Source organism: Neomonachus schauinslandi, chromosome 4 (assembly GCF_002201575.2).
Source record: "Neomonachus schauinslandi chromosome 4, ASM220157v2, whole genome shotgun sequence".
NCBI classification, from domain to species: Eukaryota; Metazoa; Chordata; class Mammalia; order Carnivora; family Phocidae; genus Neomonachus; species Neomonachus schauinslandi.
Genome location: NC_058406.1, coordinates 166009249 through 166032113, shown reverse-complemented (window position 1 = coordinate 166032113; position 22865 = coordinate 166009249). Strand labels below are relative to the sequence as shown.

At 35.9% G+C, this 22865-nt stretch overlaps 1 protein-coding gene across 1 annotated transcript in view; it reads right to left on the bottom strand.

The window, feature by feature from the left end:
* Positions 1-14038, bottom strand: part of SLC30A8 (solute carrier family 30 member 8) — a 33919-nt gene extending 19881 nt beyond the window's left edge. The window contains exons 1-2 of the mRNA XM_021688627.2: positions 13595-14038; positions 3765-3964 (exon numbers count right to left, since the gene is read on the bottom strand). Coding sequence (XP_021544302.1) covers positions 3765-3964; positions 13595-13665 — 271 coding nt within the window. The 5' untranslated portion in view covers positions 13666-14038. The remainder of the gene's footprint in view (positions 1-3764; positions 3965-13594) is intronic.
* Between the last annotated feature and the right edge of the window lie 8827 nt (positions 14039-22865).

The window sequence follows — 22865 nt, the reverse complement described above, 5'->3', positions numbered from 1 at the left end:
AAACAAAGACAAAAACATAGCAGTTCTGTTTTCCTGAACATGAGCCCCTGGATTCAGACTGCCTTCCTCCAGTCTTGGATTATTATTAATTTAGCCCACATTTTGGGTAACAAAAAATGAAGCCAAAATATTGGTAAGAGTGTAACAGGTAATTGTGGTAATGGAGTAATAGTAGCTTATGAGACTGTATGCCAGGTAGTTCCTAGTGTTCTTTTTTTTATTTTGGGGGGTAGAAATAATAAATAAGATACATTGCATATCAAAACTTTTAGACTAAGTTCATAGTTAAACGTAATTTTATCATTAATAAAAAGAAAGGATAAAAATAATCAGAGAAGGATATAACTCAAGATATTAAAATATGCAATAAGATTACAACCCTGAAGAAAGATGGAGGAAACAACAAATATTTTTAAAGCCAAAACTGTGAATTAAAAACAGAGGAAAAATTTAGATAATAATATATTCAATATGTATATATATACACACATATAAATAATGTAAATAAACTAGACACCTACCAAGTTAAATGAAGGAAAAGAAAATATATAAACAATATTAAAATGAGAAAGAAGCTAGAATAAAGAAGAGAATATTAATATGAAACTGTCATGTTCCAATGTATGAAAATAAATTGGAAAATTTCAATCAGATGGCTGACTTTGGAAAAACATATATGACCAAAATTTACTAGAGAAGTAGAAATTTTGCGTACATCAAAAAATGAGGAAGAAGCTAATAAATATATTTTTTAAATTGTTTCCAAGAATGTCTCCAAAGCTAGACAATTTGCCAGGGATCTGTTTTAAAAAAGGAAGATATAATTACAGAGTTATATAAATCATTTCCATTTTTTTTATTAAAAAAGAGGTATCATTAAGACTAAACTTTTCATTTTAATATGCATAACTCTAATTCAAAAACTTAGGAAAATAGCTCCAAACAGAAACTATCAATTTCAATTATCAATAAAGATAAAAATTCCTAGTGAAAATATGAGTGACCCAGATTGAGCAGTGCATTTAAAGAATGGTCCACCACAGTGAATTTGAGAGGCACAGCTTAGGAACATGAGCCCCTGAATTCAGACTGCCTGCCCACTTAAAAGTACTCAAATAAAGTACTTTTTGCATTTCAGGTTCCTCATCTATATAGTGCAACTAATTATAAGAGGACCTACCTCTCAGGGATTTCGACAGGATTAAGTAAGTTAACATAATGACAAGCACTCCTCACAGTTCCTGGCATGTAATAAGCATTAAGTAGATATCAGTTATTATTATCAGAATGCCAGAAATGCAAAGACTGTATTATATTTGGAAATCTCTGAATATGAAACACATCAACAATGTGTCAAAAAAATTTTAACGGAGTATGTTTAAAGGAAAATATACTTGATAAAAATCAATAAGTATCCTTAATTATTTGTTAATCATTTAAGAACTAGGGAAAAAACCCACTTCATTCATAGAATGAAAATACTTTACCTCTCAGGAAACATTTCACTTAAATAGTTGAACAGAAGATTTGATTTAGCATAAAGTATTATTTAACATGATAAAAATATGAAACATACAGAAGAGATATAATTATTGAAAAAGAAGAGAAATATGTTTTTTGCACGAGAGTGTTATCTCCTAGGAGGGGGAAGGATGGGTGAGAGAGGAACAAAGAAAATGGGTTGAGATACATTTAGAACAAAAATACTGCAAATACACTGATTAGTATAAAATGAATATGCAAAATGGAAAACATTCGAGAATACCAAAAGTAACCACCTAGAAAAGAGGACGTGCAAAAAGGAAGACCCCACTCACCTCTGGAAAGAATAAACCAAACACATCTAAATAACCTTGGCAAGAAATAGTCTGCCCCTGTATTAAAACAAATAAGCTAACTAACTAAAATCACAAAACAAATGAGAGATGTAGAGTATTTGGATAAATGGAAAGACATACCATATTCGTAGAGGAGAAAACTGAGTATTTTAAAGAGATTTGTGTTTCCAAATTAACTTACATACCAGTAAAATCATAATCTGATTTTGGAGAGAACTGAACACAATGGTTCTCATGTATTAGAATAATAAACAGAAATAAATGGATTTTTCCTTTTTTCTGTTAAACAAGGAATAATGAGAAAGAACAACAGATATTATAACATATAAATCTATGTTAATTAAATATGTTACTAGTAACAGAATGAGCAACAGAAAGAACAATACAGATCAATGAAACACCTTAGAACCAAACCATTATTCTTTTATAAAATATTGATAAATGATTAAAGAAACATCAAAAATCAATGGAAGGAATAATTAATTATTCCAGAAATAATGCTGAAAACTGTTACTTAGAAAAAGAATTTGTGGTCCTTAGAGCATATCTAATCCCACAATGATTTAAAATTAAATGCAAAAAAATTGAACAACAAAATGATATTTATTTTCTCAGTAGATAGGGACCAAAGCACTAAAATAGTGAAAGAGCAGGGCACCTGGGTGGCTCAGTCATTAAGCGTCTGCCTTTGGCTCAGGTCATGATCCCAGGTTCCTGGGATCAAGTCCCACATCGGGCTCCCTGCTTGGCAGGAAGCCCGCTTCTCCCTCTCCCACTCCTCCTGCTTGTGTTCCTGCTCTCGCTGTCTCTCTCTGTCAAATAAATAAATAAAATCTTTAAAAAAATAAAAAATAAAAATAAATAAAATAAAATAGTGAAAGAGCAATAAAAGAAGTTAGCTCAAAATGGAATGTTTGGTACAATTACATATATAAAATTTAAAACTTTTCTACATCAAACCAAAAATTAAAAAGTAAACAATAAACTGAATAAGTACTTATAACAAATATAAAAAGTTCAATATCCTAACTATATAAAGAGCTCCCAGAGATCAATATAGAACATTATAAATTATCTAAAAAACAAATGAGCAGGAAACATTAAGAGGCAAGCAGGAAATGCATCAACAAAGGGAAATACAGATTACTAATAAGCATGCAAAAATATTCTAACAGTAACAAAAAAATGAATAATAAAATAAAGCATATTAATCTATACATTAACAAAGATTTTTAAAAGATTAAAATAAGTTCTGGTAAAGATTTGGAGAATTATTCTTACATACAGCAGGCAGACATATGAATTGTTTTAAACTTTCTGGATAGCAGTTTGGCAATATGCATCAAGAAGTAATAAAAGTATTTATGTCCTTCAGTCAGTTTTTCCACTGTTAGGAATCTCTTTCAAGGGATTAACCAGAGAGGCAGCGAGACTCTTATTCATGAGTTTTCACTGCAGCATTGTCCACAGCAGGAAAAAAAAAAAAAAAAAAAAAAACACCTCCCTAAATTTCTAACAATAGGGAGATGGTTATGTAAATCACAGTGGAGCATATTATAGAACATTATTTAGGCATAAAAATGTTTTTGAAGAGTATTTGATGGCATGGTCAAAAGCATTCAGTATGCTCTCAGTTATGTTAAAAAAGTTATGTTAAAAATAACTATTGAGTTATGAATAGAAAAATATATTGTACAAAAATACTCCACAATGTTATTAGAGGTTATTACTCAAATGTGGGATGGTGATGAATTTTATTTTGTTTCCTAGTATTTTCCACCTTATCTATAATGAGCATATTGTTACTCAGTACTTACAAAAAATATGAAATATTTCTTTCAAAGGAGAACTTCTATAACCCTTCTGCAGTGATGTGGGGTTTTGTTTGCTTGTTTAATCAGAGAAGTCTCTTTAAGTAATACTCACCCACGACCTCTGCAATCATGAAAACGAAGCATATTCCCGAAGCAGCACAGAGTTTCCACTTGGCATAGACTTGCTCGTTTGCTCTGTTCTCTGTGGCCTTGGAGTTGTTGTGGCAGTGATAGATGGCTCCTGACTCCAGCTCCTCTGGCTTCTCTCCAGGACATTGATCTTTATTCAAGGATTTCTGCTGGAGTTCCACACTATGGATGAGTTTGACAGAAGCAAGAAGTGAACATGGTTGCAAGTACCTCACTGACAACCCTGCCCATTCTCAGAACTGATAGTAGGACATCTGCTAACTAGCTGGCAAGTTGCTGTTCACAGCTCCTTCCACAAGAAATATCAAGTGTAAGGAACAAGCAAGAAATTTCCTTCTGAATTCTCAACTACTAAAGATTTTGCTTTTATTCAGTCAAGGTCTTATTCAGTCTCTACCAGCAGTGATTAAGAGATGTCAAAGGAACAGGAGAAGGGAAGCAGATACGCTTTGATGCATTTCCTTCCAAATTACTGCACTTTGAAAAGATTTTGGACCCTGTGTTACAAATTTAAAGGGGGGGAGGCAGGGCAATGTTGGATATGTGCGTAGGAGTCAGCTTGATGATTCAAATACTCACTATTAAATGACAAAACTCTTCCTTTCTTCTCCACAGCAACACTGTTAATAGATCATAGCACTTTCTCCTGCTGAGTCCATGTGGACTCTCAGAAACCCTCTTAACACAGCTTTGCAGACAATCTGTCTCAATCTATCAAAGCTGTATTGGGAGTCAAACTTGCTTATACTTCCTGAAGCAGGCAGTACCTATTAGTTCCTCTCAAATATAAAGCATTATTTAGAGCCATGTATAGGGCTCTAGAATTTCATAGATGAAAAGATTGTAGATAACATTCAGTCCAATCCCATAGTTTCTTAGCTGAAGTAATCAAGGTTCAGAGAGGTTAAGTAATTGCCTGAGGCCAAATAACCAGGAAACAGCGGAACTGGGATTCTAAACCTAGTGTTTTTTCCACTGGGCTCCACCCCACCTCCCTCCCTAAACTTCGATACACCTGAAACCAATCTCTACTGATGCCAATATCAATATCCACGGATCTTGAGCCCATCAGACTTTCATTTTTTAAATAAACTTATTAGAAGACATTAACAAGATTCTTAGAATTAGGAACTTAGCATTCATGACTTTGAAGGGTATAAGAAGAAAAATAAATTCACCTCCACTTGAAGAGCTAGTTCATTTGTCTTATCCCCATCTGAAATTAAAGGTCTGAAGGTTTTGGTTTAGATGATGGTAATTATTATGACCCTACTTATCATTATATTTGGGTTTTTCCCGAATAAACTGAAGTATATATTCATTACAAAAAGTCTAGAATTACAGAAAAGCACAAAGAAAAGGGAAAAATCACTGGTAACCTTACCTCCAAAAGACAACTGTTACTGATATTTTGTTGTTTAGATTTGTGATATATAAACACACTTTTTTTACATAATCAGAGTCCATAATTAATTAGGGTGTTTTTGGTTACAAGTACTGAAAACAAAGCTCATGCTATGAAATGGGAATTACTGGTTCTGCAACTGAAAGCATCTAGATGTATCAGGCTTTAACCTGATTTAGGAAGACACCAGAGGCATTGCTCTGCATTCTCAAGTACACTTTAACTGCAGGCTGGTTTCCCTCATGGTAGTGGAATGGTTGCCCAAGGTAATCACAGTTGTGCACCTGCCTTTTCTTATACAGGCAGAGAGAGTGTCCATTCTCAACTCCTAAACAAGAGTCCTGAGTTGCATGCTGATTTGGCCAAATGAGAACCAGCCTTTATAGCCAGAGGAATATGGATGGGCTAATTGGCTTAGACCTTGTTATAATCAGAATGGCTAAACCCTACCATGCTGACTCCTGGAGCTGAGATTGGGGTAGATGGTACCCAAATCTTATGGCTGCAACTCTGTGGGGAAGGGCTGGAATGGGTTATGGATGAAATGACAATGTCACCATAGGATCCTACCAAAGATACAGCTTTGGAACCTGATTCTTAGCTATATGTATTGTTGACGTTTTCTCAATTTATTAAATATTCTACACTATTATGTTTAACATATAGAGAGCACTGTATTTAATATAAATATGCCATACATAATGAACTGATTTCCTATTATTAAACAATTCATTCTTTTCCAATTATTTGCTCATATAAATGGGGCTGTTGATCTTTATAGTTAATCTTTACTCAATATATTATTATCTTCTTAAAATGTAACCCTAAAAGGGGAATTGTCTGGTCAAGAGGTATCTACATTTTTAAGGATTTTGGTATATATCGCCAAATTGACTTTGGAATGTTTGTACTGATGATATTAATAACACTCAGGATTTTGAACATACCCTGATAATAAAAAATATATCATGTAGCAGTGTGGATCACCAATGGCCATCAACTCAGGAGCCTGAGAACTAAAAATAAAGCATGATAGAGGTTTCCTCTTCCTTTGTGCTGAGAAGGCAACATGAGCAAGACAGAGTCACCGATCATTCTGGCACTGTTCATTTGGCCACTGATTTGCTGAAGTCATAGGAAGATTTGCTTTATTTTATATTTTTCATGAATCTTGTGGCCAGAGAAAACCAGATGGTAAGTGACCAGGAGAAAGAACTTATTCTGAAGCAGTGCAGAAGTCAAAGGCAGGAATCCTACTAAGGGCACAGCCTCCAGGGCAATGCCACAAGAAGAAAAGTGCAAGAAACCTGGCCAATTTTTACCTTTGAATACTGCTTTATTGTCCTAGACTCTAAGATTAACCAATATGGATATACTTTGAGCTGAGATTGCTCCTTGAAATACTAAGCAGGAGATCTAAAGGTGGGCTTCAGAGGCTCCATTGAAATTGCATGCAATGTGTTCATATATGTGTTTGTGTGTGTTTTATGGGGGGATGCAAGAGCCCACAGTCTTCACTGGGCTCCTAAAAGTGTCTGTAATCCCCCCAAAACTTAAAAACCAAAATTAAAGTACATTTCTCATTACCTCATTAGAGCAAAGTGGCCTGGGTACCTATAGATGCAGAATAGGCTCTTACTCTAAAAAATGATGTGAATCCTGAGAATTTTAAGAAGGTTATAAAAAGCAAATGCTATGATGCATCAAAAAATGAATTATGAATAAATCTCCATAGATTCCCATGAATTCAAAGATGGTTGAAGTTCTGAAGAATAGGAATAATAGGCCAGAGCAGAGGAAGTTACTGTAGCATCAAAGAAAAAAAGGGGGAATAACAGGAGAAATAGGGAAATATTCAAAATTTTTCTTGCAATAGCCTACAACTTTGAGTTTATTTCTTAAAATACTAATTAGAGAATGGAGCTTTGTTTTGTGATCTTGGAGAAGTTTTTTTTCTTTTGTATTTTATTTTTGTTTGATGGTAGAAGTTAAACCACTTTGTTTCTGTGTCTCTAAAGTAGAGCTGGTAAAACTTTCACCCTCTTATTTCATATGTTGACTACATAAAATCGCTTCTATTTTGCGCTTTCACATCACTTCTCCCAAGAACCTCAAATCACTATTCCTATGAGAAAAGGAGATGAAAGCTTAGGTCCCACTATGCATATCCCAATACCTCATGTATTCATTCATTCAACAAATTTGTACTGCATCCCTGCAATGTGCCTACACTTTCAGAGATGCTAATTGATCCATGGTCTTTAAGACTAAGTTCCTGACCTCAGAAGCTTATATCTTAGCAGAGGGAGACAAACAGTAAGCCAGCCGATAGTCACAGAGGCTGTGTAGTATGATGGTCAGTGATCAGGGAGTAAAGGTGGGACTACTTCAAAGAGAGCGGTAATGGGAGGCACCTCTGTAGAGATATCTCTACAGTGAGTTAAAGGATAATGGGAGTAGACCTACATGAAAGAGAAACATCACAAGTGGAGGGTATTGCTGGTGCAAAGGCAAAAAGGCAAGAAAGAGCCTATCCTGTCAAAAGCTAGCCTTGACAGAAAGGGAACTACGTAGGTGGCCACTGTGGGATGAAGAAAGTGATATTGGATGACATCAGAGAAGTAGGCAGAAGTTAGATCATGCAGAACTCTGTGAACCATTAAAAAGGGTTTCCTTTTCTTCAAGAAGGAAGTTGGAAAGTTTTAAGCAGGGAAGTAACATAATGTGGTTCACATTTCTAAAATGCTCACTTCAGGTGATGCTTGGAAGGCTTGAGCATAAAGAGGCAAACCATGGAGACCATTTAGGAGGTGGCTGAAGCAGAGATGCTGGCAATTTGGACCAGTGCAGTGACAAGGAAAAGGGGAAGAAGTAGCCATATTTGAGGGATGTTTGGGAGGTAGAATCAATGGGACTTATTAACCAATAGCATTATTTAGAGGGGAATGAGGGAAGGTTGGGACTCGAGGATTCCTCATGGATTTCTGGTTACAACAGCTAGGTGGAGGTCATGCCAGTTTCTGAAATGGGCTGAGTAGATGATAGTACAGGGAGGAAGCTGAGAATTTGGGCTCTGACATCCCATTGCTAAGTCAAATCCCAGCTTTACCACTCAGTAATTGTATGACTGTAAGAAAACAACTTAACCACTCTGTGCCTCAATTTCCTCACCTGCAAAATGGGGATAATGATAACACCTCTCTCACAGGGTAGCTTTGAGATTTTAGCTAGTTCATATGAACACTTCAGAGTGTGTTTGGAACAAGATAAATACACAAAAAGTGTGAATTTTTAAGTTAGTCTACCATTTTCACATTACATGATTATCATTGTTCTTCAGAAACAATAAAGTTGTACTGTGAAATAACTTAAAGCTAGGGGCACCTGGGTGGCTCAGTCAGTTAAGCATGGGACTCTTGGTGTTGGCCTCTTGGTTTCTACTCAGGTCATGATCTCATGGTCCTGGGATCGAGCCCCAGTAGGGCTCTGCTATGTAGAAATGGTGACAATGGGCATCCTTGTCTTGTTCCTGATATTAAGGGAAAGCTTTCAGGCCTTTACCACTAAGTTTAATGTTACCTTCATGTTTTCCGTAGAAAACTTTTTATCAGGTTGAAAAAGTTCCCTTCTATTTCTTGTTTGGTGAATGTCACCATAATGAAAGGCTGTTGTTTTGTTGAATGCCTTTTCTGCATCTAATGAGATAATCATGTGGTGGGTTTTGTCCTTTATTTTATTAATGTGGTGTATTCCTTTGATTGTATTTTAAATGTTAAATGAAGTATGCATTACTGGGATAAATTTGACTTCACCGTAGTTCATAATTTTTTTTATCTTGCTGTGTTTAGTTTGTTAGTATTGGGTGGAGGGATTTTTGAATCTGTATATATAAGGCATATTGACTTATAGTTTTATTTTCTTGTGATATCTTCTTGTTTTGCTATCAGTGGAATGTTAAAATATAGTTTGAGTTGGAAAATGTTCAATCCTTTTTATTTTTTGGAAAAATTTGTGAAGAACTGGTATTAATTCTACTTTATATGTTTGGTAAAAACCACCAGTGAAGACATCTGGGTTTGGGATTTTCTTTGCATGAAGTTTCCTTAGTACTAAGTCAATCTTTTTACTTATTATAGATCCACTAAGATTTTCTGTTTTCTCTTGAGTTAGTTTGGTAGTTTGTATCTTTCTATAACTTTAGTATTTCATCTAATATTATATATATTTATATATATATATGTATGTATGTTATGTATGCAGTTTATCTTTACATCAGTTAAGAGAAGAAAGGAGAGAAAATATGCTGTCTTTTATAATTACCTTTATCTTTACTGATGCTATTTGGTTTTTGTGTCTTGATTCAAGTTAATGTCTGGTGTCATTTATTTTCAGCCTGAAAATTTTCCTTTGCTAGTGCTTGAAAAGTGAGTCTGCTAGCAAAAAATTTTCTCAGTTTTTGCTCACCTGGGAATGTCTTCATTTCACCTTTATTTTAGAAGATAGTTTTGCTGGATATAAGATGATTGGTTGACAGTTCTTTTTTTTTTTTCTTTTAGCTCTTTGAATATGTCATTCCACTGCCTTCCAGGTCCTTTTATTCTGCTAGAAGTCAGGTGGTAATCTTACTGAGATGCTCTTGAACATGATGAATCTTTTTCTCTCTTGATGCTTTCAAGATTTTTTTCTGTTTTGCTTTCAGTATTTTCACTATGATATGTCAGAGAGTAGATCTGTTTTCCTTGATTCTTCTTAGAGTCTGTTGACCCATTGTAGATGTGTAGATTAATATTGTCACCAAATTTTGGAAAATTCTAACCATTATTTCTTTGAATATTTCTCTCCTCCTTTTTCTCCTCTCCTTCTGGTACTCCCATTATGTGTGTGTTAGGGCATTTAATGATGTGCCACATTTCTTTGAGGTTCTGTTACTTTTTCCTCATTTTTTTCTCTGTGTTCTTTATGTTGCATATCTGTTGATCCATCTTCAAGTTCACTGATTCTTCTGTCGGTTCGTATCTACTGCTGAGCTCCTTTAACAAATTTTTTATTCTACTTAATGTACTTTCGACTTCAGAATTTCCATTTATCTCTTTTTTATATAATTTCTATCTCTTTACTGACATTATTTGATGAGACACTGCCATCATACCTCTCTTTAATTTTTTTAAACATGATTTCATTTAAGTCTTTAATCATATTTTATAATGACTACTCTGAAATCTCTGAATGCTAAGTCCAACACCTGGGCTCTTTTAAAGGCGGTTTCTATTACCTGCTCTTTTTACTATGTATGGGTTATTTTTTGCTCTTCCTTTGCAGGTCTTATAATATTTAGCCTAAAATTGGATGTTTTAGATAATACATGGTAGCAGTTCTGGATACTGATCCCCTATGGGCCTGTTGTTACTGATGTTTACTTGTTTGCTCTATTATTTGTTTGGGAATGGCTTGTCTAATTAAGTGGAATCTCTTTCCTCTGATGTCCCCTACGTGTGCAACTTCTGTTATTATTCCCAAGAGGGTGAAGCCTTAGTATACACAGAGTCATCTTTACCTCCTCCACCCCAGCCCAGGGATACTGATCATTTTAATCATGTTTGCTTTGATTGTCTCTTTCCATGGTCTCACTGTTAAGCTTCTGGCTGTTCTGCCTAAATGGGTATCACATCCAACTATTGACCAATTTAATCACTTATTGATTACTCTACTGTCTTAACAATGCCCTAAGGCATAAATTGCTCCACAATCTGATCCAATTAAAGCTGGACCTTGTGTTAGTCTGCTCAAGCTGCTATAACAAAATATAGACTGGGTAACTTAAACAACAGAAATTTATTTTCTCATGGTTCTGGAGGCTGAATGTCCATGATTAAGGTGCTGGAAAATTCAGTTTCTGGCAAAAGCTCTCTTCCTGGTCTATAGATGGCTGCTTTTCTATATCCTCACACGGTGGAGAGAGATCTTCCTCTTCTATGGGGACACCAGTTCTACCATATCAGGGCTCCATCCTGATGACTTCATTTAACCTTAATCACCTCTTTTAAAGGTCCTATCTCCAGCACAGTCACATAAGAATTTGGGCTTCCAAATATGAATTTGGGAGTGGGGGGGACACAAATATTCAGTTCATAGCAGGCTCCTTTAAGGGGGAAAATATTTGAGGTCATGAGAAGGAGAATGAAGACTAACCAAAAGCTAGTACAAAGCCCCCAGACATGTGAGTAAAGCCGTCTTGGAACTTTTGGCACAGCCCAGACACCAGCAGAATGCAGCCCCATGAACAAACCTCACTGACCCAAGAATTGTGAATAATAAAATGATTGCTGTTTAAGCTACTACATTCTGAGACTAATTTGTAGCCCAGCAGTAGATAAATGAAATACTCCTTTCATGGAATTAGAGAATAAAGATTCCTTCAGGGTAAATTTCTCAATAGCTAGTAACAATTTAAATTGAAAGCTGATTATAAGTAGAAAGAGAGAAGGAAGGAGAAAAGAGAAGGACTATCAGAGGGCAAAGTTGTCTGGGAAAGAGAGACAGAAGAAAATCCATGAGAAAGGAGATCAGAGAAGATGATAAAAGGAAGCAAATAAGTGAGGAAATCAAGGTCCATGTGACCTCAAGGAGAAATAGATTAAGGATTCAGGAGGCCACAAGGTGAAAGTGTGTGTGCAGGAGAGGTGGAAGAGGAGGAAGCAGGCACTAAATTCACGAACAGGAGGCATGGGTTCAGATCCCAACTCTGCCATAATTAGACAGCTGACCTTAAGAAAGGCACTTCTCTTTGGCATTCAGGTTCCTAACTGGTAAAATGAGGGATCAGCATAAATCATCTCTCCAAGATTTAACTGTTTTTATATGAAAAGAAAATAAAAATGAGTTTGATAGTTTCTATCATCACCATATCCTGAAAACCATACCCATTTAGGAAGTGAAAGAGACCTATAACTCTATATGGTTAGCTTTATTTGTGTAACAGAGTTAATGGTCTATTTTAATGAGAAGGCAAATAGTGTTATTTTAATAATGTAGAGATGCTCTATTAAGAGTGTCTATAGTAAAAACAATTCTTTGTCTAAAATTTCTGCCTGACCTAATATGAGGTTTTGTTATTTATGGTCTTAATAAATCACATCTAATATTATTTTCTAAGAAAAGTAATTGTTATAATGTGAGATAATAGATGTGCTAGATTCTATCATCTATTTTTAAAGCAAAATTATAAAGATCCTATTAAAAATGTCCCTTTACAGTTGTTCAAACATTTGATGCTATCAAACACAATGTTGCTACTCTTTTAGAATATGAATTTGGTTCCATGAAACAAACAAACATTACACATACTATTAATGGGTATGTGTTCTCTTAAGTTCTGCTCCTACATGAAATCATTTCAGATTTCCATTCATTCATCTGTACGTACTAAGCATGTTTCTCTTTGCTCCTCATTCAGACTGAATTCCCCAAACATACAAAACTCTTATTCTTATATGTCTCTGTTTTTACCAGGCAATTATCTCAGTCTGGAAAATGTCCCCCACCTGTATTTTCTATGGAATTTTCCTAACCTTACTCTAACTCCTTTTCATTTTTCACTTCTTATTCTATCACTTCTGCAATGCTTTCTCTGACCCCTAAAATCTGGCTAAGGCCTAGGTTCCTTTGAGATCTTCTCATTAAACACCTCCAGAATGACACTTCTATGCTATTTTGTAATTGCCTATTTTCTGTGTGCATTCCACATTAGACTCAAAGTTTCAAGAGGACAGAGATCTGAAAGTAAGCATGTTTTCTTCCTGTTATATATCCGAGTGTGTTCAATCAATAGTAGTTCAATAAGGGGAAGATAAATGAATGCGGTACTGTGCATGTAGTATTGTGGAGATAGTAAATGGACTAGAACTATGTAGGACATTAAACTCAGCTATATTCATTATAGTTGTGTACATTTGACTATGGTATTTTATGATTAAGAAAACAGCAGTTGGTTTAAAGATCAGTGTAACCCCAATTCTGTCACAATGTTGAAAAGCCTTAATTTTTTTCTAAATATAATTTAGTAAAATGTATTTAGAACTTTAAAAATGGGAATAATTGAGGAAAAGAAAGGTAAACAGATTAGATCATATATGCCTGTTTCCTGGAAGATAAACTACAGATGAAAAATATATTAATAAAATGTATCCTTTGTGCACTTAGGATATTTAAGGAATCAAATCCTGCATTTTCCAGGATATGAATTATACAGGTCAGTCAACAGCTTATCAGATTTTACAAAATACCCCTGAGTTGCACAGCAGGTTTCCAATTTTGAAGAAGTAGGATCTAAGGATTTATTGAATAGTCGAGACACAGAAAGTCGTGAAGCAGAAACAGGTGTCTGTTACCTGTCTAGGGTGAAGGCATACATCTTGGTGGCTCTGTCATTCACAAGGTAAGTTCTTTCGAGAAACTCCATGGTGGTCAGGATGAGAGCTTCTGCTGTTGTTTGTGGTTGTTGTGGCTTCTGCTGTTTACCTCACTGCTCAGTTTGGGAAGCAAAGCAGCATTATAATCATTCACATACTTTCCAAAGAAAAAAATAAAAAGGCTTCTGTGATTTAGAATAACAAGCCTCCTACATCAAGGTTCTTGGTAGGTCTGCTAAAATTACAGCCTCCTTGGACGATCACCTGGTCTCATTCTCTTACCCACAGAAACTCCTTTCCTACAGAGACCTGCAGGAAGGATCAGGTGAAGCGAGAGAGAGAGAGAGAGAGAGTGTGTGTGTGTGTGTGCTTCCGATGCTATCTGATTCCACTGTTTCCTGAGAGGTAGAGGAGCTCAAGGTTTCCTGCTAATTGCTGATGTAGATGTTTGGTCTTCAGAACACACCTGGGTGAGCTGCAGACACCCTTCTGGGCACTAGTCTCATGATTTCCCTTTCTTTTCCTTTCATTTTTTTTGGAGGGGGGGATCTCTCTCTCAACCTAAAAACATTTCTCCTGAGATTTAGTTCTAAGATGACCTCTAAGCACTGTCAGGATTTACTTTCTCCTCTCCCAGGGCCATTTTGGGATTTCACTACTGAAGGGAGGACATGGGTCATTAGTTGCTGAAGTCTGTAATCTGAAACAGTTCCTGGTGTGGCAGCTTTGAAGCCCTTTTGACAGGCAGGAAAAGGGCAGACTCAGCTTCTAAATAAATTACAGCCCTCAGTCATACCTAAAAGAACGGGAATGATTTGTCTTCTCCCTGGCTAGGGTATCCTCTGCTGAGGATAAAAGACTCACCCAAGGAAACCCTATCAGGAAAACAAATCACAATTCAGGAATGGCATCTTCTGAGTTGATCCCAAGGGACATTCAACCCCCAAACTCCTAGGAATTCACATTTTATTTCATTATAAAGCATTTTCCTTTCCAAATAAGAGAAGGGACTATAGCCCTTTATGGTGGGCATTTGTGGGGAGGCCAAAGAGCATCCAAGACCTGTACAGATGCACATGGGGAATTGGGGGGTACAGACTGGAGAAGAAGCCATAAATCTCCAACTACTGAGTACTCATTTCCTTCTCCCTCTGTCAACATTCACTTTCTAATGGGAAAACTCAGAGTAGTGTAGTCCTGGAATAGCCCAGTTGCCCAGCATCTTGGGAATCTGCCCATAGTACTGAGCCGAAGTCTGCCACAATGGCCTAATAGGAGAGATATTGCATCTGAAGAAGAAAATGGGATTCAATGGCAATTTCAGTAGCAGTGAGAGGAGAAGTCACCTTTGGCTAACAGTGAGAGCATCAGGTGTCCTATGACATCTGCAGTGAAGCTGTACCTCATGTTTAAGATTTCAAACAGCCTCATCCATAACATAAGTTCTAAGGTCTTTCCATATGACTCCATTGCCTAACCAATCGTTAACTTGGTTGTGACTGATGGAAATCAGAGAAATGGCTCTGGGAGGCCATTTTTCCTTGCAGGAGAAATTCTGGGTCTAGAGTTACTAGAATAATCCAAAGCATTTCCTTCTCATATATCCTTACTCTTAACTTTGCAAAATAATAGGTTATTCTGTGGATGCAAAGTAGGAAACCAGAAAAGAATTACTAATCCATCTTTGTGACATGTTGCAACACTTTGCAGCTTGAATCATTTGTGAATTGTTTCTAGTACATAGGAGAGAAATAGAATTCAAGTGAATGAATGTCAAAAAGGGAATTAGGCTGAAATCCATTAAGGATAAGTGCAAAGAAGAGAAGATAAGCAATATTCAAATGCAGGAAAGAGAATATATAGCTGTAGCTATCAACAGGAAAATAAACAACCTGGAAGTTTGAGATCTGCATCATGAGTTTTGTCACTAACACATATATAGATGCGCAGATATATTTACATCTGTTCATGATTCTGTGAGCACAGAGATACATACTAGGTTGTTAATGTGAATTGCCTGTGAGGCAAGAAGAGAGTGAGGATATATGGGAAGTGTAGGGAAGGACTGATACAGAAGAGGGTGAGGTGGAGATGAGAAAAGAGGGAATGGGGAACCCAGCAAAGAAGAAGAAAAACATGTATTCTGTGACCTCTGCTATTTATTTATAAGTTAAAATATATAAAATTGCCATTTTTATAGACCTAATATAGTCTAAAATCAGCAATTTCCTATGATTTACTTAAATATATGTGCACGCATATATACAAACCTATAAAATGTGTATGTGTACATGTGTGATCATTTAAAAATAAAAAATATGCATTTTTTAAAAGTATTAAGAAATTACTTTCATCAAATTTTTGTGAATTTCCAAGTGCTACTCTTGAAAATAACTACTCTAGTATAAACCAAAACTTCTGGTGTAAGTAGCATAAAAGTAGCAAAGAGTAGATTACAGCAAATAAAACTTTTATGTTAAAAAAGTAAGTTTTGCTGCTATAAATTTAAATGTAGATAAATTATGATTAAGAATTGCCTGCATGTCACATTGTGTGAAATATTCACCTGTTGATAACTTTGTCAACTTATAAACTCATTTTAACTACACCACCATCCCCTTCCCCCCAGTATTCTGTCAGTACAATGTCTATGAAGAATTTCCCATCCTCTCTGACTAACCTTTGGCCCACTCTGGCTTGCACCGCCCACCAAGGACCAATGGCCCTAATCAGACTGGCAAAATTCACAAAATATGCATTTGGAAAGCAACACAGATCAAAAAAAGAAAATCCTTTCTCTTTTTGACAGTTGGTTTTGGTGGGCATTATGCTGCTTTTTCCAATTTCCAAGGCAACCAGCTTCTAAACCATCCTGAATTACAGGTTGTCCTCTCCTCCCACTCACCATCACAAGCTTGTAGAAACTGAAGGGGTAAAATGCAATTTATTAACAGTTACCTCTGGGAATAAATATCCTGTCAGCCATAAGAACATCACTGACATGACCAAAGAACTGGTTCAGCTTCCCAGTGCTAGCTGTTGTTGGCAACTATTTCTTAATAGGATTTTACAAACATTAACTAATACTCATGCAAAAATAATTTACACAGGTGTCTTACACATCATTTGATATTTTAGTTGCAGAAAGTGTGTGTTTGGAAAACCACCATGATCATCCCTAGACACTAAAGTACTGAGTTCTCAAGATTTGCATTCCCCAAATTTAAACTCATACTTCAGAAACACTTCATATTGCCATTGTTTGCAGGTAACTGTCTTTTAAAAAGAGACATGAAAGTGTGCTTGTTTTAAAATAATAATGTGGATTTTCATTCTGTTTGGCTATTTCTTGTTTGTGTGGAGAGGCAGTATAGTAAAGTGGTTTAGTGCATGGGCTTTCAAATCAGAGAGACTTAATTTCAGTTTCTGGTTTGACCATTTCCTCACATGTGTGACCTTCAACAAGTTAACCTGGCCTCTGTGGTTTTCAATTTCTCATCTGTAAAACGGTGCATTAATGGAGTCCCTCTCTACAGAGTGCTTGTGAAGAGTAAAAGAGATAATGTGTATAAAAGTTTTAGCCTATCATCTGGCATATAATCAGTGTTACATAGAAGTGAGTTGCTATGGATTTGGCCATGTCTAAGTAAAATGTCCTGGCTATCTCAGAGAAATTGACCCCAGTCTTAGCAGAAGGCTAAGAATTACCCATGATGGAAGAATCCATCAAGGAAGTAGAAGTTATTGCAAAGAAGACCTGGGGACTTGAACCCGCCGTCAGTCAGCTATATGACTTCAGGTAAATCCCTCAAGCTCCCTAGGCCCAATGTTCTCAAATAATCTGTGATTTGTGATTTCTCAAATGGATTTTTGCCTGCCTCATTCTACTCGCTTAGCAGTAGAGTGCCATTCAGAATGTGTCCTCCATAAAGAGGACAAAACAGGAAGGAAATGAGAACTCAATCAGTATAATCACCTGCTGAAGATTCTGGACTTCTGTAGTACCACACAGACTATAAAGATATTATTTCTAAGCTCAGTGGCATTTCCTTAGTAAGGTGGTTTTGTGGTTATTACTACAGTGTGAGTTCTTCAAAAGTTCCATCCAAGAATGTGAAAACAAAGACATTGAAAATTTAATTGGATTGTATTTTAAAGAACGTTGTGAAAATTTCATTTTAATCTAAAGTAAACATGTATAAAACACAAACCATTTCCTGATATTTCATACTTTATGTGAGAATGGACTGAGCTATCTGAGTTTTATTTTCTCCTTGATAAACTGGTACTATATAACTCTTTCTTTTGCCATTTTTTTTAAAAAGATTGAGCTATAGAAATGTTTCAGTGCAAATGCAATTTATATTTGTTGAAAAAAACTTGATAAAATATTGATACTAAAACAATAAAAATACTTTATTAAGCCTGATTGATGCAAATAAATAATACAAAAATAAACTAGCACTGTTTTGGTAGGGGACTAGGTGGTTAAAATGTTTACGAAGTGTATATTTTATTGATTAGTCTCTATGTCCCACAATTCCTTTCACAAGCACTCTGCGAACTTAAATTAATTAACCCTTAAATGCACTCTCCAAGAAAGATATGGTTGACTTAGTCTTACAAACTCCAAAGTAGTTATCTGCTGGCTTCACATTCTTACAACTATATATGTCTCTCTTCTTTACTTTTTTTTTACTTTGACAAGCAAGAGAGGGTTCTAAGGACCCAAGCCATGATTTTTAAAGCATTAGAATAAGAAATGTATAAGAAAGAACAAGAAAAGAAAAATCATGATTATTTCAAAGCATTTGATAAAACACAACATCTATTTATGATTAAAACTTCAAAAAATGTGGACATAGAGAGACTGTATCTCAACATGATAAAGACCATATATAATAAGCCCATTAGTGGTGAAAACCTGAAAGCGATTCCTTTAAAATCAGGAACAAGACAAGTATGCTCATGTTGCCACTTTTATTCAACATAGTATTGGAAGTCCTCACCAGAGCAATCAGGCAAGAAAAAGGAATAAAAGGCATTTACATTATAAAGGAAGAAGTAAAACTGTCACTATTTACAGAGGACATGATATTATATATAGAAAATCCTAAAGACTCCATCAAAAAACTGTTAGAACTGGGGCACCTCTGTGGCTAAGTCGGTTAAGAGTCTGCCTTCAGGGGCACCTGGCTGGCTCAGTTGGTTAAGCATCTGCCTTCGGCTCAGGTCATGATCCCAGGGTCCTGGGATCGAGCCCTGCATTGGGCTCCCTGCTCAGTGGAGGTCTACTTCCTCCTCTCCTTCCCGCTCATGCTCTCTCTCGCTGTCTCTATCTCTCTCTCTCTCAAAAAAAAAAAAAAAAGAGTCTGCCTTCAGCTCAGGTCATGATCTCAGGGTCCTGGGATCGAGCCCTGCATCAGGCTCTCTGCTCAGCTGGGAGTCTGCTTCTCCCTCTCACTCTCCCTCTGTCCTCGCTCTCTCTCTCTTTCTCAAATAAATAATCTTTTTAAAAAACTGTTAGAACTAATAAATTCAATAAAGTTGTAGAATACAGAATCACTACACAAAAATCTGTTGATTCCTATATACCAATAATGAACTATCAGAAAAATAAATTTAAAAAACAATCCTATTTATAATTGCATCAACAAAAATAAAATACCTAGAAGTAAATTTAACCAAGGAGGTGGAAGGCCAGTATATTGAAAACTCTAAGACATTAATGAAAGAAATTGAAGAAGACACAAATAAATGAAAAAATATTCCATGCTCATGGATTTGAAAGTTAATATTGCTAAAATGTCCATACCACCCACTGCAATCTATTCAACACAATCCCTATCAAAATTCTAATGGCATTTTTCACAGGAATGGAACAAAAAATCCTAAAATTTGTATGGAACCATTAAATACTCCAGGTAGCCAAAGCCATCTTGAGAAAGAAGAACAAAGCTGGAGGCATCACATTCATCTAATAGAGATTAGACTCTAATATAGATTTCAAGCTGCATTATAAATCTATAGTAATTAAAACAGTGTGGTATTGGCATACAAACAGACACATAGATGATTAGAACAGAATAGAGAGTCCAGAATTAAACCTACACATACATGTCAGTTAATTTACAACAAAGGAGGCAAGAACATACAGTGGAGAAAAGACAGTCTCTTCAATTAATGGTGCAGAGAAAACTGGACAGCCACATGCAAAAGAATGAAACTGGACCACTATCTGACATGATACACAAAATTAACTCAAAATAGATTACAAACTTGCACAAAAGACCTAAAGCCATAAAACTCCTAGAAGAACACAGAGCCCTTAAGCTCCTTGCCATAGGTATTGGTGATGATTTTTTGAATCTGACACCAAAACAAAAGTAATAAAAGTAAAAATAAACAAGTGAGACTACATCAAACTTAAAACCTACTGCACAGCAAAGAAAACCATCAACAATGAAAAAGCAACCTACTGAATGGGAGAAGATATTTGCAAATATGTATTTGATAAGGGAATAAAGAAATCATGCAACTCAGTAGCAAAAAAAAAAAAAATCATTAAAAAATGGCAGAAGATCTGAACGGCATTTTTCCATAGAAGACATAGAGATAGCCAACAGGTACATGAAAAGATGTTCTACATCATTAATCATCAAGAAAATGCAAGTCAAAGCCACAGTGATGTATCACCTCACACCCATTAGGATGGTTGTTATTAAAAAGATTAGAAATATCAAGTGTTGGCAAGAATGTAGAGTAAAGGGAAATCTTGAGCACTGTTGGTGGGAATGCAAACTGGTGCAGCAACCATGGAAAAAGGTATGGAGGTTCCTCAAGAATTTAAAATAGAACTATCCTATGATTGAGCAATTCTACTTTTGGGTATTTATCTAAAGAAAGCAGGAATATTAATTCAAAAAAATATATGCAGCTCCATGTTCATTGTAGCCTTGCTTACGATAGCCAAGATATGACAATACCTGTCCATCAATGGAAGAATGGATAAAGAAATTGTGATATATGTATACAATGAAATATCACTTAGCCATTACAAGGAAGGAAATCTTGTCATTTGTAACAGCATGGATGGTGCTCAAGGGCATTATGCCGAGTGAAATAAGTCAGACAGAGAAAGACAAATACAATATGATCTATTTCATATGTGGAATCTAAAATATGTATATATATAAGTTTATATATATACAAAAATCTAGGTTCATAGATACAGAGGACAGATTGGTGGTTGCCAGAGGTGGGAAAAATGGATGAACTATTTTTGTTTTTTAGTTTAAATAAATTTAAAAAAATTTTTTTAAAGAAATCACCCTTAAATATTCCTCCATATTGTTATCACCTGGTTTCTTGGCAACTACAAAACATGTAATTTCTTTTGAAAAATGGCAAAGAAAAAGCAATGACATTAGCAATCATTTTGGCCTATGTGTACCATTTAGGGATACCATTTAAGAAGGTCAAGGAATTAGCTGTCTAATTAGATTGCAGATGAATTAAAGATAATTTAGGATGTTAATGGCAAAAATGGTAACTATCCTTATTCAGTCAGCTTGAAGTTATCATCCTTGGATGACAAAAAGTTAACCAGAAAAAAAAAAGAAAGAAAAAAAATGTAATTGAAATACTTGAGAAAAAAAATAATTTCAAACTTCTGTGAGGCAAAAGATTTTTATGTTCTTTTGGGGCTAGCAGAGGGAAAAAATACATCATTTGACTGCCTTTTGCAAGAGATATAAATAAATTTTAAATAAACAAACAAATAAAATTAGAGCTTTAGCATGATTCATACTTTGATTTTATTTAGAAGTTATCAAGTGACTGCTATGTGCCAGGCATCTCACTAAGCTCTGGAGAACAGAAGATAAAAGGCACAGTCTCAGGAAGTTTAAATGTGTGTGTGTGTGTGTGTGTGTGTGTGTGAATTCATTTAGCTAGGCTCTGTGCCAAGCACTGATAGAATTGATGAACACAACAGTCTATTCCCTAGAATGATTACAGATCAACAATTCACTGCAATAAACTGTCCTGCCAGTGGGGAGACCAAGACTAACAGCTCTAATCCCAGTGGAAGGTACATGAGGGAGAACACCCAAGGCTACCCGGGGAGGCTGCCCCAAGGTGGTGAGCTTGCAGGATCTTGAGGATGCTGGTCCTTAAGAACTCTGCATTGAGAGGAGGATCCTGGTGCATGGCTGGCCAGGGACCTTCGTTTCCAGAAGGGTCACTTCTCTGTCATTTCGGCTGGTCCTTTTCATCCAATTAGTTTTTCTTTCCCTTGCTAGATTGCTTCTTGCATCTAGTGCAGACTGTATACAAAGTGTCACCTAGAGGTTGTTTCTGCCCATCCAGCCCGTGGCTCTCATGTCTAGCAGATTAAGTTTTACAAAAGGTGTTTCAGAGACTTTGTGATTATCTCTCACCCATCTGCATTTTGTTTTCCCTGGTCCTATCTCTACTCTGTTAGAAGTGAAGGCACAGATCTTGGAACTACAGTATCTAATTGTCAAGTAAGGAGCTTACGGAAGATGGCTCATTAGCCATCAGAGTGGCTAATGAGTATTTGTCTCTGACACCACTTCAGGATGTCAGTCTATCTCTCAGTTTACATAGAAAATTTCAATCAAGCTAGGTTTTATTCTGTTTTTGGCTTCAAGACAACAATCCCATTGGTCTGTTTTGTCAAATCACCAGAACTTTATTTCTGTTGTTACTGCTTTTGGACATTTCTTGGATGTTTAATACTATTATCTGAGCATTTTTATTGTGGCTGACAAACACTTGTATTGGTCTTTCTGGAAAATTACTTCCCTATTTGAATCTTTTAAAAAAAGGTAGACAAAAACATACTTTCTAATATTCCAGCTTAGTCTATGTATGCACAGAGCCTCACTAAAAACTAAAGCACTGAATTCCTGAATTAAAGAGACAGAGAGAGAGCCCCTTATTATTATCTGGAATGCTACCATTTAATTTTTATGAGTACAGTCTACTTTCCTTTAGTGAAAGGCCTTGAGGGGCCTTTTGTCTTAGGAGACGGATTTTCACAGCAAGTCCCCAGATGGATGCCAAGAAAGCGAAGACATAGCTCATCTTCTCCCCTGAATCTCAAAGTCTGGATTTATTTGACTCAAGGCTGACAAGACTGCCTCTCAGGAGATAGTCCAGAAGACAAAACAAAAGCCACCTGGAAGCTTTCCCCTGAAAGACTGAGCCATTGTTTTTCACATCA